The following is a 27,805-nucleotide window of genomic DNA, read 5'->3' as shown; positions in this document are numbered from 1 at the left end:
ATAAAAGGTTATGACAAAAACCAGCAATAACACTGTCATCTGTTCTATCACTATTGTGAATGTGTAAACACATGGTTGTATTTCCTCCGCTTGTTCGGGGAAGTAGTGAATTCGTAAACGTCCCTACTTATAATCATGCACTGAAAAAAAAGCATGCCGAGTTCCAAAGAGGTTGTCTTTGCAATTCACGTAATTCACTTTTAAATTTAGGTTTTGCGTTCTAGAAAATCACTTTCAGGTATAAAGTAAAGTTTTGAAAGTTATCTTTGTGAAGGGTTTTTATTTATTTTATTTCATCAAGATACAAAAAGACAACCAATTTTGAAGAATTTATCAAAATTACTAAATCTATGTTGACCTTAGTCTTATAAAATTGTCTTCCATTAACAAATACTCATTCTTATGTCGAGTCACTCAACTCTAAGAAAAAAGTTTGTTTATCTTTTGGCCAAATGATCTTTGGAGTTGAAGAAACTGCTTCAGAAATGTCAATCTTAACAGGAAAAATTATAAATAATTATAATACAAATTAAACTATTACAAAAAACTATCCAGTTCTCAACAACAATCTTGCCCTGCTCTTACCGGGTAAACACCGGGAAAGTAGTCGAGGCGAATCCCTGCTTTTGCCATACCATAACTGGACTATTTCGATTACTATACCTCAGAGTCTATAAATATCCTTTGAATGATAACTATTTCGTAGCATTTTTGCTTGATCCTACAAGGGAAAATTGCTACTTCTACAAAAAGTGGAACTTGGGGGTAATGGACTTGGATAGTATGACCTAAATCGTGAATTAAGTTTTTTAAAGAATTAACTTAATATTGACTTTATAGAAAATTTAGTGAAAATTGTATTTATATAGAAAATTTTGTCAACATTTCATTCTCACAGAAAATGTTCTATAAGAATTTTTGTCAAAATTTTATTGTTATTGTTTTGTTAAATTTTTTTTTCTATAGAAAATTTTATCCAATAAAATAAATCATATGAATAAATCATATAGAAAATTTTGTTAAAATTTTATTCCTACAGATAGAGGGGAATATTTTGCAAACCCTAGCAAAACATCATGAATTTTACCAAACAGTAAAAAATCTACCATTTTTGGTAGAATTCTACCAACTGTGACAACCGTGATTTGAAGAAGGCATTGATGCATTCATTAATGATATAAAGACCGAAATGTTGGACAGAGTATTCCAAAGTCGGACTAAGCGGATGGACCATTTGAGGCGCAGTCGTGCTCAACATTTGCATGAAAAAATAAAATTTTATCAAAATTTTATTTCTATAGAAATTTTTTTCAAAATTTTATTCCTATAGTAAATTTTTGCCAAAATTTTATTCCTATAGAAATTTTTGCCAAAATTGTATTCCTATAGATGATTTTGCCAAATTTAGTTCCTATAGGATAGTTTGTTAAAATTTTATTTCTTTAGAAAATTTTGTCAAATTTTATCATTTGAGAATATTTTGCCAAAATTGTATTTCTATAGTTACATTTTATTTCTATAGAAAGTCTTGACAGAATTTTATTCCTGCAGAGAATTTTGTCCAAATTGTATTCTTTTCAAAATTTTATTCCTATAGAAATTTTTGCCAAAATTTTATTCCTGTAGATGATTTTGCCAAATTTAGTTCCTATAGGATAGTTTGTTAAAATTTTATTTCTTTAGAAAATTTTGTCAAATTTTATCCTTTGAGAATATTTTGCCAAAATTGTATTTCTATAGTTAAATTTTATTTCTATAGAAAGTCTTGACAGAATTTTATTCCTGCAGAGAATTTTGTCCAAATTGTATTCTTGTGTACATTTTTCTTATTTATGAAATTTAGTTAAAATTGTTTTTTCTTAAAAAAATGTTGACAAAATTTTATTTCTATAGAAAATTTTGTCAAAATTTTATTTCTATAGAAAATTTTGTCAAAATTTTATTTCTATAGAAAATTTTGTCAAAAATTTATTTCTATAGAAAATTTTGTTAAAATTTTATTTCTATAGAAAATTTTGTTAAAAATTCATTTCTATAGAAAATTTTGTTAAAAATTCATTTCTATAGAAAATTTTCTTACATTTTTTTTCTATAAAAAATTTTGTCAAAATTTTATTCTTTGGGAATATTTTGTCTACATGTTTCTTCTTTAGGATTTTTTTTTTAATTTTATTTCTATAGAAAATTTTGCTAAAATGTTATTTGTATAGAAAATTTTATCAAAATTTTATTTCCGTAGAAAACTTTGTCAAAATTTTATTTCTATAGAAAATGTTGTAAAAATTTTATTTCTATAGAAAATATTGTCAAAAATTCATTTCAATAGAAAATTTTGTTAACATATTTTTTGTCTACATTTTTCTTCTTTAGGAATTTTTTTTTTAATTTTATTTCTATAGAAAAATTTGTCAAAATGTTATTTCTATAGAAAATTTTGTCATAAATTTTATTTCTATAGAAAATTTTGCCAAAAATTTATTTCTATAGAAAATTTTGTCAAAATTTTATTCGTATAGATGAGTTTGCCAAATTTAATTCCTATAGGAAAGTTTGTTAAAATTTTATTTCTATAGAAACTTTTGTCAAATTTTATCCTTTGAGAACATTTTGTCAAAATTGTATTTCTATAGTTAAAATTTTATTTCTATAGGAAATTTTGTCAAAAATTTATTTCTATAGAAAGTTTTGTCAAAATTTTATTTCTATAAAAAATGTTGTCAAAATTTTATTTTTATAGAAAATGTTGTCAAAATTTTATTTCTATAGAAAATTTTGTCAAAAATTTTACTTTCTTAAAAAATATTGACAAAATTTTATTTCTACAGAAAATTTTGTCAAAATTTTATTTCTATAGAAAATTTTGCCAAAAATTTATTTCTGTAGAAAATTTTGTTAACATTTTTTCTATAGAAAATTTTGTCAAAATTTTATTTTTTGGAAATATTTTGTCTACATTTTTCTTCTTTAGGATTTTTTTTTTAAATTTTGTTTCTATAGAAAATTTTGTCAAAATGTTATTTCTATAGAAAATTTTGTCAAAATTTTATTCCTATAGAAAATTTTGCCAAAAATTTATTTCTGTAGAAAATTTTGTTAACATTTTTTCTATAGAAAATTTTGTCAAAATTTTATTTTTGGGAATATTTTGTCTACATTTTTCTTCTTTAGGATTTTTTTTTAAATTTTATTTCCATAGAAAATTTTGTCAAAAATTTATTTCCATAGAAAATTTTGTCAAAATTTTATTCCTATAGAAAATTTTGTCAAAATTTTATTTCTATATAAAATTTTGTCAAAATTTCATTTCTATATAAAATTTTGTCAAAATTTTATTTCCGTAGAAAACCTTGTCAAAGTTTTATTTCTATAGAAAATGTTGTCAAAATTTTATTTCTATAGAAAATTTTATCAAAAATTTATTCATAGGGCAAATTTTGTCAATATTTTATTTCAATAGAAAATTTTTTCAAAAATTTATTTCTATAGACAAAATTGTCAAAAATTCATTTCAATAGAATTTTTTATACCCTCCACCATACGATGGGGGTATATTAACTTTGTCATTCCGTTTGTAACACATCGAAATATTGCTCTAAGACCCCATAAAGTATATATATTCTGGGTCGTGGTGAAATTCTGAGTCGATCTAAGCATGTCCGTCCGTCCGTCCATCTGTCCGTCTGTCCGGCTGTCCGTCCGTCTGTGGAAATCACGCTAACTTCCGAACGAAACTAGCTATCGACTTGAAACTTGGCACAAGTAGTTGTTATTGATGTAGGTCGGATGGTATTGAAAACGGGCCATATCGGCCCACGTTTACGTATAGCCCCCATATAAACCGATCCCCAAATTTGGCTTGCGGAGCCTTCCAGAGCAGCAAAATTCATCCGATCCGGTTGAAATTTGGTACGTGTTCTAAGTATACGGTCTCTAACAACCATGCAAAAATTGGTCCATATCGGTCCATAATTATATATAGCCCCCATATAAACCGATCCCCAGATTTGACCTCCGGAGCCTCTTGGAGGGGCAAAATTCATCCGATCCGGTTGAAATTTGGTACCTGATGTTAGTATGCGGTCTCTAACAACCATGCAAAAACTGGTCCATATCGGTCCATAATTATATATAGCTCCCATATAAACCGATCCCCAGATTTGACCTCCGGAGCCTCTTGGAGGGGCAAAATTCATCCGATCCGTTTGAAATTGGGTACCTGATGTTAGTATACGGTCTCTAACAAGCATGCAAAAATTGGTCCATATCGGTCCATAATTATATATAGCTCCCATATAAACCGATCCCCAGATTTGAACTCTGGAGCCTCTTGGATGAGCAAAATTCATCCGATCCAATTGAAATTTAGTACGTGGTGTTAGTATATGGTCTCTAACAACCATGCAAAAATTGGTCCATATCGGTCCATATCGGTCCATAATTATATATAGCTCCCATATAAACCGATCCCTAGATTTGACCTCCGGAGCCTCTTGGAGGAGCAAAAGTCATCCGATGCGGTTGAAATTTGGTACATTTCGTTAGTATATGGCCTCTAACAGCCATGTAAAAATTGTCAAATTTTATTACTATAGAAAGTTTTGTCAAAATTTCATTTCTATAGAAAGTTTTGTAAAAAGTTTATTTCTATAGCAATGTTTGTCAACATTTTATTTCTATAGAAAATTTTGTCAACATTTTATTTCTATAGAAAATTTTGTAAAAAATTTATTTCTGTAGAAAATTTTGTCAACATTTTATTTCTATAGAAAATTTGGTCAACATTTTATTTCTATAGAAAATTTTGTAAAAAATTTATTTCTGTAGAAAATTTTGTCAACATTTTATTTCTATGGAAAATTTTGTCAAAATTTTATTGCTATAGAAAATTTTGTCAACATTTTACTTCCATAGAAAATTTTGTCAACATTTTATTTCTATAGAAAATTTTGTCAAGTTTTTATTTCTATAGAAAATGTTGTCAAAATTTTATTTCTATAGAAAATTTTGTCAAACTGAATTATATTCGTATTTAATCGGCCTTTTTTTTTGTTTAATATATACCCCTTATGGACTAACTTACAATTTAGAAGACAGTGTTAAAAAGTTTTACGATACCTTGCCATCGGCAAGTGTTATCGCAACCCAAGTAATTCGATTGTGGATGACAGCCTTTAGTAGAAGTTCCTACGCAATCCATGGTGGAGGGTACATAAGATTCGGCCTGGCCGAACTTACGGCCGTATATACTTGTTTTAACATATTTTTTGTCTAGATTTTTCTTCATTAGGAAATTTTTTTTTAAATTTTATTTCTATAGAAAATTTTGTCAAAATGTTATTTCTATGGAACATTTTATCAAAATTTTATTTCCATAGAAAACTTTGTCAAAATTTTATTTCTATAGAAAATGTTGTCAGAAATTTATTTCTATAGAAAATTTTATGGAGAATTTATTCATAGGGAAAATTTTGTCCTTATTTTATTTCTAATTGTTGTTAGTCCACAAAATCTTCTTTCATGTTTATATACCTGTTCACAGAACTATAGGGGCTTCAACGAAATGTTTATCGAATTTCAGACAAGGAAAAAGCGGACTCGCAGTCGTATTTTAAGGACAAGCTATTTTTAGTCTCACGACAATATTTTTTCAGTGCATTGGGACCAAAGCGACAATCCAAGTACAGACGATATGTATTATAGATAATAACTTTCTTATAAGAGGTATGAAAGCGCGTGTCAGTTTAAACTGACACGCGCTTTCATACATATGTATAAAAATTCACCTTAACCTAGGCTTAATGTCTCTCCGATAAGAGATTTTTTTTCTTAAAATTTTAAAATTTTAATTTGAAATTGAGCCAAATTATAAATATAAATTTATTATGTATTAGAAAAACAAAAACACCAATAAAAAATGATCTTTGGTGTTATCACCTCAAAATATTTGGCTTTATATTCATATGTGTTTTTTTTTTGTCTTAAGAATTTCAACTTTTTTCGTATAACTGAAGATCATTTCCAATTCAGTATAACTTGTCTCGTTGAACGAAGTGTATTAAATTCTAAAGTTAAAAAACGAGAAACGATAGCAAAAAGGATTCGTACAATGTCTACTAGCTCGAAATTTGCCATGGCCGTTGGTATTTTCAGTACCATTTGGCATTTTTTTATGGCTGTGTTTTTGTCTTTCTTTAGTAAACATATTGTAGAAATCGCTGCCGAAGATGAAAGTGCTGAAGCAGGTACTAAAGTTGATCCTAAGACATTGGAAATGATTAAAGGTGAGTAGGTATATGAGATTGTATTGAATTGGGGTGTAGTGTAAAATGGTGCAATTAACTGTTAGTTGGGTAAAGCTTACACTGGAAAAAAATATATACTTGTCTGCTCTAATCACGAGCAAACTAAAAAACAACAGTTAACTTTTATTTTCAATTGAAAATTGTGTACGTTAAGGGCTGAACATATATATAACCAACAAACAAATGAAAGTTGGCTAAGTTGGTTTACAATGGGAACTATGATTCGATCACGAGCAAATTAAAAAAATACTTTTTTTTATATTAAATTTCAAAGATTTTCAACAAAATGGAGATAAAAATTAATTTTGGACTAGTTAAGATATAATTTAAAAAAAAAAAAAACAAACAAGCAAGGAAAGTCTAAAGTCGGGCGAGGCTGACTATGTTATACCCTGCACCACTTTGTAGATCCACATTTTCGATACCATATCTAATCCATTAAATGTGTTGGTTCTATATACATAAAGCTTTTTGTCCCAAATACATACATTTCAATCTGACTCGACCTGGACAAAATTTGTTAGACTTCTACAAAAACCATAGAATTAAAATTTAAGTCGGCTAATGCCCTGGGATGGAACACAATGCTAGTAAAAAAAAATAAGGGAAACATTTACATCTGAAGCAATTTTTAGGCAAATTCGTAAAAGAGTATTTATAATTTATCGGTCGATAGATATGTCTTAGAAGTATAGGAAAATTTAAGTCTTTTTTATAAAATCTCGACTTAGCCGAGGCGATTTTTACAAAGAAAATGTTGGTATTTTGGCCATTTTTGTCGAAATCAGAAAAACATATATATGAGAGCTATATCTCAATCTGAACCGATTTCAACCAAAATTGGCATACTTAACGACACTATCAATTGCACTCCTTGTGCAAAATTTAAAGCAAATCAGGCTGAAATTCTGGCTTCTGGGGCCATATTAGTACATATCGGGTGAAAGATATATATTGGAGCTATATCTAAAACTGAACCGATTTCTTTTAAACGACCCAACTCATACTTATGCCAAATTTGATTGGACTAAAATTGCGAACTAGACTTTGATTACAAAAATGTGTTCACAGACGGACAGAAGGAAAATTTTGTCATTTTTTGTCAATAGAAAAAATTTTATTTCTATAGAAAATTTTGTGAAAATTTTATTTCCATAAAAAATTTTGTCAAAATTTTATTTCCATAGAATATTTTGTCAAAATTTTATTTGTATAGAAAATTTTGTCAAATTTTTATTTCTATAGAAAATTTTGTCAAAATTTTATTTCCATAGAAAATTTTGTCAAAATTTTATTTCCATAGAAAATTTTGTCAAAATTTTATTTCCATAGAAAATTTTGTCAAAATTTTATTTCCATAGAATATTTTGTCAAAATTTTATTTCCATAGAAAATTTTGTCAAAATTTTATTTCCATATTTCTATAGAAAATTTTGTCAAAATTTTATTTCCATAGAAAACTTTGTCAAAATTTTATTTCCATAGAATAGTTTGTCAAAATTTTATTTCCATAGAAAATTTTGTCAACATTTTTTTACTACAGAAAATGTTGTCAAAATTTTATTTCTATAGAAAATTTTGTCAAAATTTTATTTCTATAGAAAATTTAGTTAAAATGTTATTTCTGTAGAAAATTTTGGCAAATTTTTATTTCTATAGAAAATTTTTTCAAAATTTTATTTATATAGAAAATTTTGTTTCTATAGAAAACTTTGTCAAAATTTTATTTCCTTAGAAAATTTTGTCAAAATTTTATTTCCTTAGAAAATTGTGTCAAAATTTTATTTTCATAGAAAATTTTGTCGAAATTTTGTCTAAATTTTATTTCCATAAAAAATTTTGTCAAAATTTTATTTCTATAGAAAATTTTGTTAAAATGTTATTTCTATAGAAAATTGTGTTAAAATATTATTTCAATAGAAAATTTTGTCTATAGACAATTTTGTCAAAAGTTTATTTCTATAGAAAATTGTGTTAAAATATTATCTCAATAGAAAATTTTGTCAAAATTTTATTTCCATAGAAAAGTTTGTCAAAATTTTACTTCAATAGAAGATTTTTTCAAAATTTTATTTCTATAAAAAATTTGGTCAACATTTTATTTCTATCGAAAATTTAGTTAAAATGTTATTTCTGTAGAAAATGTTGGCAAAATTTTATAGCTATAGAAATTTTTTCCAACATTTTATTTCTATAGAAAATTTTGTCAAAATTTTATTTCCATAGAAAATTTTGTCAAAATTTTATTTGTATAGAAAATTTTGTCAAAATTTTATTTCTATAGAAAATTTTGTCAAAATTTTATTTCCATAGAAAATTTTGTCAAAATTTTATTTCCATAGAAAATTTTGTCAAAATTTTATTTCCATAGAATATTTTGTCAAAATTTTATTACTACAGAAAATGTTGTCAAAATTTTATTTCTATAGAAAATTTTGTCAAAATTTTATTTCTATAGAAAATGTTATTTCTGTAGAAAATTTTGGCAAATTTTTATTTCTATAGAAAATTTTGTCAAAATTTTATTTATATAGAAAATTTTGTTTCTATAGAAAACTTTGTCAAAATTTTATTTCCATAGAAAATTTTGTCAAAATTTTATTTCCTTAGAAAATTGTGTCAAAATTTTATTTTCATAGAAAATTTTGTCGAGATTTTGTCAAAATTTTATTTCCATAAAAAATTTTGTCAAAATTTTATTTATATAGAAAATTTTGTTTCTATAGAAAACTTTGTTAAAATTTTATTTCCATAGAAAATTTTGTCAACATTTTATTTCCATAGAAAATTGTGTCAAAATTTTATTTTCATAGAAAATTTTGTCGAAATTTTGTCAAAATTTTATTTCCATAAAAAATTTTGTCAAAATTTTATTTCTATAGAAAATTTTGTTAAAATGTTATTTCTATAGAAAATTGTGTTAAAATATTATTTCAATAGAAAATTTTGTCTATAGACAATTTTGTCAAAAGTTTAATTCTATAGAAAATTGTGTTAAAATATTATTTCAATAGAAAATTTTGTCAAAATTTTATTTCCATAGAAAAGTTTGTCAAAATTTTACTTTAATAGAACATTTTTTTTTATTTCTATAGAAAATTTGGTCAAAATTTTATTTCTATAGAAAATTTAGTTAAAATGTTATTTCTGTAGTAAATGTTGGCAAAATTTTATAGCTATAGAAATTTTTTCCAACATTTTATTTCTATAGAAAATTTTGTCAAAATTTTATTTCCATAGAAAATTTGCTCAAAATTTTGTTTATATAGAAAATTTGGTCAAAATTTTGTTTCTATAGAAATTTTGGTCAAAATTTTGTTTCTATGGAAAATTTTTTATTTGTATAGAAAATGTTGTCAAAATTTTATTTCTATAGAAAATGTTTTCAAAATTTTATTTCTATAGAAAATTTTGTCAAAATTTTATTTCCATAGAAAATTTTGTCAAAATTTTATTTCTATAGAAAATTTTGTCAAAATTTTATTTCCATAGAAAATTTTGTCAACATTTTATTTCCATAGAAAATTTTGTCAAAATTTTATTTCTATAGAAAGTTTTGTCAAAATGTCATTTCTGTGGAAAATTTTGTCAAAATTTTATTTCTATATAAAATTTTGTCAACAATTGATTTCTATATAAAATTTTGTTAAAATTTTATTTCTATAGAAAATTTTATTTCTATAGAAAATTTTGTCAAAATTTTGGCAAAGGAAAAGAGATATGCTGGCAAATTTGTTTTAGGCAGTAGCCGACTATCAAACCCTTTTTCGGGAGGTTCAAGTGTAGTTCACGTTGGGTTGAGTGAATTACCCGAATTTATTCTGATAATTGGTTGATAGTTTTGCTGCAAGTAGAGGATGCTGGTGAGGAATGTGGTAATTCCGAAACAGCTGTACATCCAACCATCTTGCAGTCTATAGGGCTTTGCCCAAATAAATTTGACAAGCATACTTTTCCTCTGTTGGTTAAGCTACACTTGTAGTTTAGTCAATGCATGGCTTTAAGCTGAGATAAAAAAACAAAAAAACAACAATAACGATTGAAGAGAAGCCAACAATAACAAACAAAACGAATGAAGATAGAGGAAGCACGCTCAAAAACAAACCCAGCCAAATACATACAAATCGATGATTTGAGTTTGGCAAAGGAAAAGAGATATGCTGGCAAATTTGTTTAGGCAGTAGCCGACTATCAAACCCTTTTTCGGGAGGTTCAAGTGTAGTTCACGTTGGGTTGAGTGAATTACCCGAATTTATTCTGATAATTGGTTGATAGTTTTGCTGCACGTAGAGGATGCTGATGAGGAATGTGGTAATTCCGAAACAGCTGTACATCCAACCATCTTGCAGTCTATAGGGCTTTGCCCAAATAAATTTGACAAGCATACTTTTCCTCTGTTGGTTAAGCTACACTTGTAGTTTAGTCAATGCATGGCTTTAAGCTGAGATCAAAAAACAAAAAAACAACAATAACGATTGAAGAGAAGCCAACAATAACAAACAAAACGAATGAAAAAATTTTGTTTCTATAGAAAATTTTGTCAAAATTTTATTTCCATAGAAAATTTTGTCAAAATTTTATTTCTGTCGAAAGTTTTGTCAAAATTTTATTTCTATAAAAAATTTTGTCAAAATTTTATTTCTATAGAAAATTTTGTCAAAATTTTATTTCCATAGAAAATTTTGTCAAAATTTTATTTCCATAGTAAATTTTGTCAAAATTTTATTTCCATAGAAAATTTTGTCAACATTTTATTTCCATAGAAAATTTTGTCAACATTTTATTTCCATAGAAAATTTTGTCAACATTTTATTTCCATAGAAAATTTTGTCAAAATTTTATTTCCATAGAAAATTTGCTCAAAATTTTATTTCCATAGAAAATTTTGTCAAAATTTTAGTTCTATAGAAAGTTTTGTCAAAATGTCATTTCTGTGGAAACTTTTGTCAAAATTTTATTTCTATATAAAATTTTGTCAAAAATTGATTTCTATATAAAATTTTGTTAAAATTTTATTTCTATAGAAAATTTTATTTCCATAGAAAATTTTGTCAAAATTTTATTTCTATAGAAAATTTTGTCAAAATTTTATTTCCATAGAAAATTTTGTCAAAATTTAATTTCCATAGAAAATTTTGTCAAAATTTTATTTCCATAGAAAATTTTGTCAAAATTTTATTTCCATAGAAAATTTTGTCAAAATTTTATTTCCATAGAAAATTTTGTCAAAATTTTATTTCTATAGAAAATTTAGTTAAAATGTTATTTCTGTAGTAAATGTTGGCAAAATTTTATAGCTATAGAAATTATTTCCAACATTTTATTTCTATAGAAAATTTTGTCAAAATTTTATTTCCATAGAAAATTTGCTCAAAATTTTGTTTATATAGAAAATTTGGTCAAAATTTTGTTTCTATAGAAATTTTGGTCAAAATTTTGTTTCTATGGAAAATTTTTTATTTGTATAGAAAATGTTGTCAAAATTTTATTTCTATAGAAAATGTTTTCAAAATTTTATTTCTATAGAAAATTTTGTCAAAATTTTATTTCCATAGAAAATTTTGTCAACATTTTATTTCCATAGAAAATTTTGTCAACATTTTATTTCCATAGAAAATTTTGTCAAAATTTTATTTCTATAGAAAGTTTTGTCAAAATGTCATTTCTGTGGAAAATTTTGTCAAAATTTTATTTCTATATAAAATTTTGTCAACAATTGATTTCTATATAAAATTTTGTTAAAATTTTATTTCTATAGAAAATTTTATTTCTATAGAAAATTTTGTCAAAATTTTGTTTCTATAGAAAATTTTGTCAAAATTTTATTTCCATAGAAAATTTTGTCAAAATTTTATTTCTGTCGAAAGTTTTGTCAAAATTGTATTTCTATAAAAAATTTTGTCAAAATTTTATTTCTATAGAAAATTTTGTCAAAATTTTATTTCCATAGAAAATTTTGTCAAAATTTTATTTCCATAAAAAATTTTGTCAAAATTTTATTTCCATAGAAAATTTTGTCAAAATTTTATTTCTATAGAAAATTTTGTCAAAATTTTATTTCTATAGAAAATTTTGTCAAAATTTTATTTCCATAGAAAATTTTGTCAACATTTTATTTCCATAGAAAATTTTGTCAACATTTTATTTCCATAGAAAATTTTGTCAAAATTTTATTTCCATAGAAAATTTGCTCAAAATTTTATTTCCATAGAAAATTTTGTCAAAATTTTAGTTCTATAGAAAGTTTTGTCAAAATGTCATTTCTGTGGAAAATTTTGTCAAAATTTTATTTCTATATAAAATTTTGTCAACAATTGATTTCTATATAAAATTTTGTTAAAATTTTATTTCTATAGAAAATTTTATTTCCATAGAAAATTTTGTCAAAATTTTATTTCTATAGAAAATTTTGTCAAAATTTTATTTCCATAGAAAATTTTGTCAAAATTTTATTTCCATAGAAAATTTTGTCAAAATTTTATTTCCATAGAAAATTTTGTCAAAATTTTATTTCTATAGAAAATTTTGTCAAAATTTTATTTCCATAGAAAATTTTGTCAAAATTTTATTTCCATAGAAAATTTTGTCAAAATTTTATTTCCATAGAAAATTTTGTCAAAATTTTATTTCCATAGAAAATTTTGTCAACATTTTATTTCCATAGAAAATTTTGTCAAAATTTTATTTGTATAGAAAATTTTGTCAACAGTTTCTTTCCATAGAACATTTTGTCAAAATTTTATTTGTATAGAAAATTTTGGCAAAATTTTATTTCTATAGAAAATTTTATTTCTATAGAACATTTTGTCAAAATTTAATTTTTTATTTATCTACAGAAAATTTATGAAGTGCCATGAAGTACAACTGTGACAACCGTACAATATTATTATAGTCTTTTAAACGGATATAAAACTAAAAAAAATATATATTTAAAATTGAGGAGATGACAAAAAAATTTTATTTTCTTTAAAATTCAATCTGAAGGAGCTCTTGACAGTAATCATCCTGTGGAATTTCGTCTAGGCTACCAATTTAGCTCTTGGTAATGCTGAAGAGAAGTACTTTCCCTATGGGATGTTCTTTGCAAAAGCAACAAAATTTCCATTTAATAGTAATTGCTTATCGATTTTGAACTAAGTTACATGCTTATTTTGTAATGAGATTATTTGGTGGGAAGTTACCTTTAAGATAAATTTATTATTTAATTTTTATTTATTATTATTTTTTTAATAATTTTTAATTAAATTAATTTTTAATTCTTTCATTTTTAATTTGTTTTAAATTTTTTTCTACCCTTAGAATACATGACTGGTTTCCTTGCACTTGGTGTTGTTGTTTGCATTGTCATGATTGTCGTCTCCGTACTTTTGGTTGTTGGAGCTAAGAAGGTACTTTAATGCGCTTATATTATTTTTCCCATTTAATATTGTTTTCATTTCAACTAACATTTAGCAAATACCCCATTTGGTAGCACCTTGGATTTATATCACCGTTATTGCTTTAGTTCTTCAAATTGTTTCGATTTTCGTTGATGCTGATGATGATTCGTTCTTGGAAATTGTCAGTGCTCGTAAGTACAAAATATCCATGTATTTTTCTTCTCGAAATACAATCGCGATGTTAAAAAAAAAACATTATTTTATGAAAATTTCTATCTATCTATTATAGTCTTCTATGCCGGTATCTGGTTCCCCATTTACAATATGTACAAGAAAATGGTTAAGGCTCAAAAATCATCCATTATTGCCCCCATCAGCAGTCCCGTTAATCCCCATTTCGCTACATATGCTGCCCCCGTAGCTGTTCCAGCCGATTTTTCTCATACCGCCAAATTTGTCCAGTGTGAAACTAAGGTGCCTGTAGCTGGCCAACATACCATGTATCCTGATGTTCCTGCTCCTTGCAATTTCAATGTTAAAGTTTAAAAATTTGTTGAATTGAATTAAAATGAAATTGTTCGAAATTAACTGATGAAGTGCTTGAAAATGATTTGAAATAAATTGAAGATTTGAGATTGAATTGAGTTTAGATTAAATGAACTTAAGTGAAATAAAGGGAGTCATTGCGGTACAATGGTTGGTATTGCCATTAAATTAAATAGAATATCAGATAGCACTCATTGATAAGAAATAAATTCACCTCCTGTAGTGTCACACAATGGACTGAAAATTCCTCCTAAGTGCAAAGAATAATTAAATTAAATTTAATTATTATTAGGTTACATTAAATTAAAATAAAATAAATTATATTTAATGAAATTATAATTATTGTTATATTCAAGAAAATAGAAAATTTTGTCAAAATTTTATTTCTATAGAAAATTTTGTTAAAATATTATTTCTGTAGAAAATTTTGGCAAAATTTTATTTACATTAAATTAAAATAAAATAAATTATATTTAATGAAATTATAATTATTGTTATATTCAAGATTCTTTCTGATAAAGCAATAAAACGACACGAATGAATTGGCCGTCATAAAATCATAATTTTTTTCATGCGTGTTGATACTTTTGTGTCAATTTTTTGTGTTGTCATTAAATTACATATTTTTAATATTTTTGTGCGACCATTGTTTTGTTATGTTGTGCTACTTTATAATTCATTTCTTTTCTGTTCTGTAATATATTTTGTAAATTTTTATTTCATATTTTGCTAAAAAAAAAGTGATTACGGTTGGTGACGATACCTTAAGAAATAATCGTGAACACTTTCCTTTCGCATATCAAGTTTTCATGTAACGCCTAAAACCATGCTACGAAAATTGTCTGTAGTAAGTAAATTATGTTACTCACCTGAGTTGTCAACTTCGATTGGTGACTTTCGATGAAATCCAGATCAAATGATAATGTTAGGATAATTTTAATTTAATTTGAGTGATTTCACAATTCTAATATTAAGAAGAACTGATATAAATTTTTTCAATTTGTGTATTTATACCCTCCACCATAGGATGTACTTAGGTTAGGTTAGGTTGTACTTGGATGTACTTGGTCATTCGGTTTGTAACACATATTGAATATTGGCCCAGATCACGGTTGCCATGGTCCCAGATCATGGTTGCCAAATATGGTAGATTTACACTCAATAAAAAGTGAACTCTCTATTTCACTAAAGCCAATTTAACTTTATTTTAGTTCATGGAATTGTTATGTTTGGAAAAAGTTTCTTTTACTCTAATAATTTTTTGTGTACGTTAGTTAAATTAACTAAAACCTAGGAAAAAATATACTCAAATGAAGCATAAAGATTAACTAAATTCGTGTCTTCCACAAAATAGTTCAAAATTTCTTTAAATTTATAAATTTTACCAAAAATGCGTCCATCATGAACTTCGTATGTCACTAAAGACACTCTTGCAATTTTGAACTCCAAGTTTTTCTTTCAAACTACAAAATTTTCTTTAACAAGTGAAAAAACTTAGTTATGTCTAATAAATTTTCTTGAATTTGTCGAAAAATATTTACTTATCTTTATAACATCGGCATCATGCCAACGTTTGTAATACTGTTCAGTTAAAATTTTCTACAAATATTCAAAATTTTCTAAAATTAACCGAAAGTTTTCTTCCTAGTGGGTTCACTGTTTTTTCAGTGTAGTTTTTTACTGTTTGGTAGATTGGTAGAACTTTTGACGTTTTGGTAGATTTTACAAAATACTCGTCTCAGAGGTACGTCACAAAATTTTGCTATAGAAATAAAATGTTGACACAATTTTGTTATAAAAGTAAAATTTTGACAAAATTTTGCTATAGAAATAAAATTTTAACAAAATTTTGCTATAGAAATAAAATTTTGAAAAATTTTAATTTATATAAAAAAGTTTGCTGTAGAAATATAATTTTGCTATAAAAATAAAATTTTGTTATAGCAATAAAATTTTGAACAAATTTTGCTATAGACATACAATTTCGATAAAATGCTGGTATAGAAGTCAAATTTTTCGAAAAGTTTCTATAGAAATACAATTTTGGCAAAATTTTGCTAAAGAAATAAAATTTTGACAAAATTTTGATATAGAAAGAAAATTTTATGAAAAATTTTGAAAAAAAATTAACAAAATTTTGCTAAAGAAATAAAATTTTGACAAAATTTTCTATAGAAATAAAATTTTGATAAAATATTCTATAGAAATAAAATTTTGACACAATTTTGCTATAGAAATAAAATTTTGAAAAAAAATTTAGTATAGAAATCAACATTTACAAAAATTATCTATAGCAATTAAATTTTGACACAATATTGCTAAAGAAATAAAATTTTGTCAAAATTTTCTATAGAAATAAAATTTTGACAAAATTTTCAATAGAAATAAAATTTTGACAAAATTTTCTATATAAACAAAATTTGGACACAATTTTCTATATAAACAAAATTTTGACACAATTTTCTATATAAATAAAATTTTGACAAAATTTTCTATATAAATAAAATTTTGACACAATTTTGCTATAGAAATAAAATTTGTAAAAAAAATTTTAGTATAGAAATAAAAACTTACGAAAATTTTTTATAGAAATTAAATTTTGACACAATATTGCTAAAGAAATACAATTTTGACAACATTTTCTATAGAAATAAAATTTTGACAAAATTTTTTATAGAAATAAAATTTTGACAAAATTTTCTATAGAAACAAAATTTTTACAAAATTTTCTATAGAAATAAAATTTTGTCGAAATTTTCTATAGAAATAAAATTTTGATAAAATATTCTATAGAAATAAAATTTTAACAAAATTTTTTATAGAAATTAGTTTTTGAGGAAATTTTCTATAGAAGTAAGATTTTTGACAAAATTTTCTATAGAAACAACATTTTGACAAAAATTTTTATTTTTTAGAAATAAAATTTTGAAAAAAAAATTAGTATAGAAATAAAAACTTACGAAAATTTTCTATAGAAATTAAATTTTGACACAATATTGCTAAAGAAATAAAATTTTGACAAAATTTTCTATAGAAATAAAACTTTGACAAAATTTTCTATAGAAATAAAATTTTGACAAAATTTTCTATAGAAACAAAATTTTGACAAAATTTTCTATAGAAATAAAATTTTGTCGAAATTTTCTATAGAAATAAAATTGTGATAAAATATTCTATAGGAATAAAATTTTGACAAATTTTTTATAGAAATTTGTTTTTGAGGAAATTGTCTATAGAAACAAAATTTTGACAAAATTTTTTATAGAAGTTAGTTTTTGAGGAAATTGTCTATGGAAACAAAATTTTCTGTAGAAATAAAATTTTGGCTAAATTTTCTATAGAAATAAAATTTTGACAACATATTCTATAGAAATAAAATTTTGACAAAATTTTCTATAGAAATAAAATTTTGACAAAATTTTCAATAGAAACAAAATTTTTACAAAATTTTCTATAGAAATAAAATTTTAACAGAATTTTTTATAGAAATTAGTTTTTGAGGAAATTTTCTATAGAAATAAAATTTTGATAAAATATTCTATAGAAATAAAATTTTGACAAATTTTTATAGAAATGTGTTTTTGAGGAAATTGTCTATAGAAACAAAATTTTGACAAAATTTTTTATAGAAGTTAGTTTTTGAGGAAATTGTCTATGGAAACAAAATTTTCTGTAGAAATAAAATTTTGTCTATGGAAACAAAATTTTCTGTAGAAATAAAATTTTGGCTAAATTTTCTATAGAAATAAAATTTTGACAACATATTCTATAGAAATAAAATTTTGACAAAATTTTCTATAGAAATAAAATTTTGACAAAATTTTCTATAGAAATAAAATTTTAACAAAATTTTCTATAGAAATAAAATATTGTCGAAATAAAATTTTGATAAAATATTCTATAGAAATAAAATTTTAACAAAAATTTTTATAGAAATTAGTTTTTGAGGAAATTTTCTATAAAAATAAAATTTTGACAAAATTTTCTATAGAAATAAAATTTTGACAAAATTTTTTATCGAAATTATTGTCTATAGAAATAAAATTTTGATAAAATATTTTGATAGCATTTTATTTCTATAACAAAATTTTCTATAGAAATAAAATTTTGCTATAGCAATACAAATTTGACACAATTTTTCTATAGAAATTAAATTTTGACACAATATTGCTAAAGAAATAAAATTTTGACAACATTTTGTATAGAAATTAAATTTTGACAAAATTTTCTATAGAAATAAAATTTTGACAAAATTTTCTATAGAAACAAAATTTTGACAAAATTTTCTATAGAAACAAAATTTTGACAAAATTTTCTATAGAAATAAAATTTTAACAAAATTTTTTATAGAAATTAGTTTTTGAGGAAATTTTGTATACAAGTAAAATTTTGACAAAATGTTCTATAGAAATACAATTTTGTCGAAATTTTCTATAGAAATAAAATTTTGATAAAATGTTGTGTAGAAATAAAATGTTGACTAAATTTTCTATTGAAATAAAATTTTCTGTAGAAATAAAATTTTAACTAAATTTTCTATAGAAATAAAATTTTAACAAAATTTTCTATAGAAATAAAATTTTGACAAAATTATCTATAGAAATAAGATAAGATTTTTTGTTTGGTAGGGTTTTTGTAAATTTTTTCCAAATTTTGGTAAATTATTTTTGGTTCGAGTGGTGAAATTCTGAGCGGTGTCCGTCCGTTCGTCTTGACTTCCGTAACCTCCTGGAACAGCAAATGTCATGTGCCTCCTGGCACAGCAAATTTTGTATGTGATTCTAGTATATAATCTTTAATTATAATTAAGTCAGCCTACACTGAAAAAATAGTAAACCCACCAGGAAGAAAAATATTCGGTTAATTTAAGAACACTTAAAAAATATATAGGTTAATTTAAGAAAATTTAGAATATTTGTAGAAAATTTTAATTAATTAGTATTACAAACGCAGATGTCACATCGATTTCACAAAAATAAGCAAATATATTTTTCGTCATAATCAACAAAAATTTATTAGACATAAATAATTTTTTTCACTTGCTTATTTAATAAAAAAATTTTAAAATTTTATTTCTATAGAAAATTTCGACAAAATTTTATGTCTATAGAAAATTTTGTCAAAATTTTGTTTCTATTGAAAATTTTGTCAAAATTGTATTTCTATAGAAAATTTTGTCAACATAGTATTTCAAAATTGTATTGCTATAGCAAAATTTTATTTCTATAGCAAATTTTGTTATAGAAATAAAATGTTATCAAAATATTTTATCAAAATTTTATTTCTATAGACAATTTCCTAAAAAATTAATTTCGATAAAAAATTTTGTCAAAATTTTATTTCTATAGAAAATTTTGTCAAAAATTTATTTCTATAGAAAATTTCCTCAAAAACTAATTTCTATAAAAAATTTTGTTAAAATTTTATTTCTATAGAAAATTTTGGCAAAATTTTATTTCTATAGAAAATTTCGACAAAATTTTATTTCTATAGAAAATTTTGTCAAAATTTTGTTTCTATAGAAAATTTTGTCAAAATTTTATTTCTATAGAAAATTTTGGCACAATTTTATTTCTATAGAAAATGTTGTCAAAATTTTATTTCTTTAGCAATATTGTGTCAAAATTTAATTTCTATAGAAAATTTTTGTAAGTTTTTATTTCTATTCTAAATCTTTTTTCAAAATTTTATTTCTATAGCAAAATTGTGTCAAAATTGTATTGCTATAGCAAAATTTTATTTCTATAGCAAATTTTGTGCTAGAAATAAAATGTTATCAAAATATTTTATCAAAATTTTATTTCTATAGACAATTTCCTCAAAAATTAATTTAGATAAAAATTTTTGTCAAAATTTCATTTCTTTTTCAATTTTGTAGTTTTGTCAATTTTGTAGTTTGAAAAAAAAAAAATTTGAGTTAAAACTTGCAAGAATGTTTTTAGTGCCACAAGAAGTTCAAGATGGGCGCATTTGTAGTAAAATTTACAAATTAAAAAAAAAAAATAATGAACAATTTTGTGAGAAGTACGAATTTAGTAAATATTTATGCTTCATTTGTGTATAACTTTTTTCCGTTTTTTCAGTTCATTTAACGTACGCAAAAAAATATTAGAGTAAAGGAAACTTTCTACCAACATAATAATTCCATGAACTAAAATAAAGTTAAATTGGCTTTAGTGAAATGGATGGTTCATAGACAGTAATTAATTAAACTAAACTAAATAATGTTAAAATGAGTAGATTTTACTATGTATTAAAATAAAAAAATTAAATTAAATTAAATGTAATCTTGATTTCAATAAATTCAATTAAAATTAATTAAATTAAAGGCGTTTGTTGTCTGATTTAAAAATTATTTTATTTTAATTTAATGCAACTAAAATTTAATTCGGTTTATGGACACTCCAACAAACATTCACCATAAAATATTATTAAGTCTTTCATTACCTAATCGCAGAAGAGACATTCTAAAAATATGCTTTTATTATTCTGGCTTATAAAAAATTCGTTACATGCCCCCAAAAGATCTATTTATGGTCTTGGCATCCGCAATGTTAAAGTTTTGAATATAAAACCTCCTAAGCTCGTTCCAAATTAAACGGAAGAAAATCTCACATTTTCTACTGTGGGCACACTCTCTATGGTTAGTCTGTGTATGTGGCCATAATAAGAAAATCTCAAATTTTCTACTGTGTGCACACTCACTGGTTAGTGTGTGGATATGTGTGTATTCTCACCTCTTTAAGCCATAATTTTCACCTTGCTCTTTGAACCATTCATTAATGGCATACGAAGGAGAGAGATCAGAGAGAGAGCAATATACCATTAGGGTACCTGAGAGTATGTGAGTATTTTCACCATTAAAGTAAAGTGTACACAATAAGTGAAGCTTATTTAAGCTATACTTTTTAAATGTTAAATCCAAAAATTTCGAATTAACTTTTTCCGCCCAAGTCTTTATTTAGGAAAAAATATGCTTTCATATGCGATTTAATAACTAGGCTTCATAATTTGTCAGTTGAGGTGTGGTGGCCCATAGAGTAGTTTGTTCTCGTCGTCGTTAAACGAATTTTATATATATTTTTTAGTTTATAATAATTTCGCCAGAGGATAATATGGCTAATATTACTTTGTGCAATATTATTGCTTATATTAGTGCTATTTTAACTTGCCTAGCTGGTGCATATTTCTGTTTTGTGCTGACAGTTAATGTCAAGAATTTAAATCAATTAATTAATAGGCCAGATGGATCTGTACTTGTCACTACTGGTAGGAATTGGAAAAATTTTTTTATTTAATTTAGGTTTTTAATTTTATTTTATATTTTGTTCAAAACTAGAATCTGATGTGGCTTTAAGTGCTATAGATGCAATTTCCTATGTTGCTTTGTTCGTAGCTTCTGTTCTATTGATTATTGGTATTAAAAAGGTAAGTGGCGAAATTACAATGTGATAAATTATACTATGTATAAATTTATTATTTCTTGTAATTTTTTTTATTTATGTATGGCTATGGATAACAATCCTTATAGACTAAATAAAATAAATAAAGTCTAAAGTAGAGGTAAAATTATTTATTACAAAGTCCAAATCTGGCAAGATTTTCAATTATTAAACTCTTTAAGTGCTCCCAAAATTTTGGAAAAAACATGTAATGCAACAATTGTTCAATGACACAAAATGCCGGAAATAACATCAAATTTTAGGATAAATTTATTTTTTTTTGGTTTCGGCACGAATTATGTCCTTAAAACGGCCGATAAAGCCATCACATGCTGCACAAAAATGACTCTGCGGTATTTTAGACCATTTCCGGCAAAGCGCCTTTTTGATATGTTTGACACATTGAGATTTTCTCCAAAATTTCAACGGATTGGGATCCAGAGGAACCTACTTTTTAAGCCATTCTTGGTTGACGTTGGCTCAGTGTTATGGTGCTGAGTCCTGTTGGAATGTCCTTGGCCTGTGGCCGAAATGTTGGTCTGCCCAGGGATTTAATACTGTCTTTTCTCTACAATATTCACCATTTATTGTGACCTAGGGTCAATGGATAATAGCGGTGAGCGACGATCGGCAGTTACAGCGGCAAACATTATTATAATCGGCGGCGCTTATGTTCTAGTGTTGTTACCATTTTTTGTACACTAGCAACCACGGTTGGCAATCGAGCCAAAAATAATCTACCAAATTTTTATGAAAATTTTACCAAAAAACTACCAAATAGAAAAATCTTATTCCGCAGTGATTTATCAAATTTTTGTGGTTAAAAGTTTTGTAAAATGTTTATCTCTATAGGAAATTTTGTCAATATTTTATTTCTAAAGAAAATTGTGTCGAAATTTTTTTTCTATACAAAATTTTGTCAACATTTTATTTCTATAGTAAATTTTCTCAAAATTTTATTTCTATAGAAATTTTCTTAAAATTTTATTTCTATAGAATAATTTGTCAAAATATTATTTCTCTAGAAATTTTTTTCAAAATTTTATTTCTTTAGCAAATTTTGTCAAAATTTTATTTCTATAGAAAATTTTCTCAAAATTTTATATCTATAGAAAAATTTCTCAAAAGAAATTTTTAAGTCTACCGAAAATTTTGTAAAATTTTTGATTTTTATAGAAAATTTTGCCAAAATTTTATTTCTATAGAAAATTTTTACAAAATTTTATTTCTATATCAAATTTTGTCAAAATATTATTTGTATAGGTTAGGTTAGGTTATGTGGCAGCCCGATGTATCAGGCTCACTTAGACTATTCAGTCCATTGTGATACCACAGTGGTGAACTTCTCTCTTATCACTGAGTGCTGCCCGATTCCATGTTAAGCTCAATGACAAGGGACCTCCTTTTTATAGCCGATTTTTACAAAATTTATTTCTATAGCAAATTTTGTCAAAATTTTATTTGTATAGAAAATTTTTAAAAAATTTTATTTCTATAGACAATTTTGTCAACATTTTATTTTTATAGAAAATTTTGTCAAACTTTTATTTCTTTAGCAAATTTTGTCAAAATTTTATTTCTATAGAAAATTTTCTCAAAATTTTATATCTATAGAAAAATTTCTCAAAAGAAAATTTTATCAAAATTTTATGTCTATCGAAATTTTTGATTTCTATAGCAAATTTTGTCAAAATTTTATTTTTTAGAAAATTTTTACAAAATTTTTTTTCTATATAAAATTTTTACAAAATTTTATTTCTATAGCAAATTTTGTCAAAATTTTATTTCTATAGAAAATTTTGTCAAAATTTTATTTCTATAGAAAATTTTGTCAAAATTTTATTTCTATAGATTTTTTTTTTTCTATAGAAAATTTTGTCAAAATTTTATTTCTTTAGCAAATTTTGTCAAAATTTTATTTCTATAGAAAATTTTCTCAAAGTTTTATATCTATAGAAAAATTTCTCGAAAGAAAATTTTATCAAAATGTTATGTCTATCGAAAATTTTGTCAAATTTTTGATTTCTATAGGAAATTTTGCCAAAATTTTATTTCTATAGAAAATTTTTACAAAATTTCATTTCAATAGCAAATTTTGTCAAAATTTTTTTTGTATAGAAAATTTTTACAAATTTTTTTTCTATATAAAATTTTTACAAAATTTTATTTCTATAGCAAATTTTGTCAAAATTTTATTTCTATAGTAACCCAGCAAAAAAAGCGTCGCCAAAAAAGTAATGAAAATGTTCTTTTGGGATCCGGAAGTGGTGCAAAATTGACGCAGAAGCGATGAATTTAACATGGGCTTGTCATAGGACAGAAGTCCTCCATTTCAACAGCCGTTGCACTGAATTTGCATCACTTCTTTAGGTGTGATCCGAATTCAATGTTTTGGATGTAAATTAAAAAATTCTGTGATATTTTGTCAAATAAATAATTTTTATATTTTTTATAATTTTTAATGGATTCTAACGCTTGTCGGAAACATTTGACCTCAAATATGTTTAAAATTTAAAAATTTTTTCAGATTGAATTTAGCATTTTTTCGACAAAATTTAAATGATTTGTAACATTTTATGAATTCTTACTCTGTTTTTAACCTATTTGAAACAAAAAAAGTTAAAATTACCCATTTACGGCTATTTTCATGTATGTCCGTTAGACTTTAACTCCCAGTTAACAGAAAGTAAAATCGAAATATATTCTCTCCGTTTAACTTTAACTGAAAAATTTTTAGTAGTTAAGTTCCTAACTGGCATATGGAATATAAAGGGTGAGGTTAGGATTTTCATGCATTAGTATTTGACAGATCACGTGGGATTTCAGACATGGTGTCAAAGAGAAAGATGCTCAGTATGCTTTGACATTTCATCATGAATAGCCGAACGATCTGCCACAACGTCGAATTTTCAGTGAATGGGCCCTAGAAAAGTTGGCAGAAAATCCGCTTTTTTATCGACAAATTTTGTTCAGCGATGAGGCTCATTTCTGGTTGAATGGCTACGTAAATAAGCAAAATTGCCGCATTTGGAGTGAAGAGCAACCAGAAGCCGTTCAAGAACTGCCCATGCATCCCGAAAAATGCACTGTTTGGTGTGGTTTGTACGCTGGTGGAATCATTGGACCGTATTTTTTCAAAGATGCTGTTGGACGCAACGTTACGGTGAATGGCGATCGCTATCGTTCGATGCTAACAAACTTTTTGTTGCCAAAAATGGAAGAACTGAACTTGGTTGACATGTGGTTTCAACAAGATGGCGCTACATGCCACACAGCTCGCGATTCTATGGCCATTTTGAGGGAAAACTTCGGAGAACAATTCATCTCAAGAAATGGACCGGTAAGTTGGCCACCAAGATCATGCGATTTGACGCCTTTAGACTATTTTTTGTGGGGCTACGTCAAGTCTAAAGTCTACAGAAATAAGCCAGCAACTATTCCAGCTTTGGAAGACAACATTTCCGAAGAAATTCGGGCTATTCCGGCCGAAATGCTCGAAAAAGTTGCCCAAAATTGGACTTTCCGAATGGACCACCTAAGACGCAGCCGCGGTCAACATTTAAATGAAATTATCTTCAAAAAGTAAATGTCATGGACCAATCTAACGTTTCAAATAAAGAACCGATGAGATTTTGCAAATTTTATGCGTTTTTTTTAAAAAAAAAAGTTATCAAGCTCTTAACAAATCACCCTTTATAGGCAAGATGAGAGACATGTCCATAGTACGGTTTAAAAGTTCGTTAGCTAACGTAGCACTAACGGAGCTTCCTGAAAATGGGGGTTAAAGTATGAACAAATCAAGTTATAAAAAATTGAATTAAAAGAACTTCCTGGGTAGTTAAAATAAAGAACATCATTGGAAGTGCATCTTCTGGAAGTGCTTTTAAAGTTGTGCCTTTGGAAGAACTTCCAAATTTTTTTGGTGGGAAATTTTGTCAAAATTTTATTTCTATAGAAAATTTTGTCAAAACTTTATTTCTATAGAAAATGTTGTCAACATTTTATTTCTATAGAAAATTTTGTCAAAATTTTATTTCTATAGAAAATTTTGTCAAACTTTATTTCTATAGAAAATTTTGTCAACATTTTATTTCTATAGAAAATTTTGTCAAAATTTTTTTCTATAGAAAATTTTCTCAAAATTTTATTTCTTAGAAAATTTTGTCAACATTTTATTTCTATAGAATTTTTTTTCTATAGAAAATTTTGTCAAATTTTTGATTTCTATAGCAAATTTTGTCAAAATTTTATTTCTATAGCAAATTTTGTCAACATTTTATTTCTATAGAAAATTTTGTCAAAATTTTATTTCTATAGAAAATTTTGTCAACATTTTATTTCTATAGAAAATTTTCTCAAAATTTTATTTCTATAGAAAATTTTCTAAAAATTTTATTTCTATCGAAAATTTAATCAAAATTTTATTTCTATCAAAAATTTACTCAAAATTTTATTATAGAAAATATTGTGAAAATTTTATTTCTGTAGAAAATTTTGTCAAAATTTTATTTCTATAGAAAATTTTGTGAAAATTTTATTTCTATAGAAAATTTAGTCAAAATTTTATTTCTATAGAAAATTTTGTGAAATTTTTGATTTCTATAGAAACTTTTGCCAAATTTTGTTTCTATAGAAAATTTTTTGTAAAAATTTTCTATAGAAACAAAATTTGGCAAAAGTTTCTATAGAAATCAAAAATTTCACAAAATTTTCTATAGAAATAAAATTTTGATAAAATTTTCTTTTGAAAAATTTTGTTGGTAAAAATTTCTCCAAATTTTGGTAAAATTTTTGTGTCGAGTAGCTACCGTGTTTAGAATTTATTTTTATTTAGCGAAACTCAGCTAGATGCCGCGTTATCCATAAACTATTTTTACGTCCAACTAATTGTATACCCATTATACTCTGCTGATTATTCTATTATAAATAGAAAATGTTATTCAAAACATTCAATGATTTATTTTGTTGAAATTAAAATTTAAAAAAGTAAAAAAATATACAAAATTTTTTTAGTTGTGCAAATCTGTACTGATTTCATTAGGATTACACAAAAAATCGTTACTTACTTTTTTCATTTGTTTTATTCCTATTAATACCTTCAATGATACCAAATAAATAACTAATGATATAATTAATATATTTTGTTTTGTCTCTTCTCTAGAAACATCATCCGTTTGTTTCCCCTTGGGTGTTCATTGTGGGTATATCAGTCGTTTTGAATCTTTTGAAATTAATACCCAACCAGAGTACACTTTTACAATCCCTAATTTCTGTTGGTAAGTTGATGAAAATGGTTATAAAATATTAATACAAAATACTTATAAAATGTATTTTTGTATTTTGTTTTTTTTTTTTTTTCTTATTTCAGCTATTCAGGTTGCCATCTGGTATCCCATATTTAGCCTATATCGAGAACTACGTAAAAATCCATCGAATTCAGGTACGGATTATAATGCTTGCCCTGTAGCTGATGGTGAAGCATATCCGCAAACACCTTTAACTGACGTAGAAGCTCAATCGGATGATACCAATGATATGAAAGAAGAAAAACAAAAAGATTAATAGTTGAAATGAGATCATTGTTGCTTTAAACATTTTGTTAAAAATTATTAAAAGAGAGAAATAGTCAATAATTAAGATATATATCATAAATTAATATTTCACTAAAGTGGAATCGATTTTAAATCAATGAGCTAAGGTACCAAACATGAAATGATATCACAAAAAATGTTTTTCATTATGACATATATAAAATGTAATGGCTTAGGAAAAATGTTCAATTTTTTTATTGGAATTTAGATGGATTTTTGTTTTGTTTAAACAATAAGTTTCATTTCTTCTATATGATCTGACAAAGTTGCAAGCAAAGTGGCGAACATGTATAAATTATTTTCTGAATGAATAAAGCGACCTTATATTCAGCAATTCATGAATATCAATGAGCCATGTTATAACGAGATACAGGCGACTTAAAACCTTAAACCATATACATAACGCGTCAAACTATAATTGAATTTTCATTTGTTCGTTGTATTTCCGTTTGCTCGTTGAGTCGCAGTTAGCATATAGCTCATTTTATATCCGCTTACAAAGACTACCGTAGTATAGTAATCACGGTTATCACAGTTGGTAGAAT

At 24.7% G+C, this 27,805-nt stretch overlaps 2 protein-coding genes across 2 annotated transcripts; both read left to right on the top strand.

The window, feature by feature from the left end:
* The first annotated feature begins 153 nt into the window (after positions 1-153).
* On the top strand, positions 154-14,321 carry LOC142240113 (uncharacterized). Its single transcript, XM_075311826.1, has 5 exons — positions 154-189; positions 5,984-6,281; positions 13,602-13,690; positions 13,755-13,872; positions 13,971-14,321. Exons 1-5 carry the CDS (start codon positions 154-156, stop codon positions 14,225-14,227), a joined length of 798 nt encoding a protein of 265 aa, XP_075167941.1. The 3' UTR covers positions 14,228-14,321.
* A 6,942-nt stretch (positions 14,322-21,263) lies between these two features.
* On the top strand, positions 21,264-27,594 carry LOC142238858 (uncharacterized). Its single transcript, XM_075310583.1, has 4 exons — positions 21,264-21,496; positions 21,567-21,655; positions 26,831-26,945; positions 27,038-27,594. The coding sequence occupies exons 1-4, from the start codon at positions 21,343-21,345 to the stop codon at positions 27,229-27,231; spliced, it is 552 nt and encodes a 183-aa protein (XP_075166698.1). The 5' UTR covers positions 21,264-21,342; the 3' UTR covers positions 27,232-27,594.
* Positions 27,595-27,805: the final 211 nt, after the last annotated feature.

Source organism: Haematobia irritans, chromosome 5 (assembly GCF_050003625.1).
Source record: "Haematobia irritans isolate KBUSLIRL chromosome 5, ASM5000362v1, whole genome shotgun sequence".
Lineage (NCBI taxonomy): Eukaryota > Metazoa > Arthropoda > Insecta > Diptera > Muscidae > Haematobia > Haematobia irritans.
This window is presented reverse-complemented; position numbering and strand designations above follow the sequence as displayed.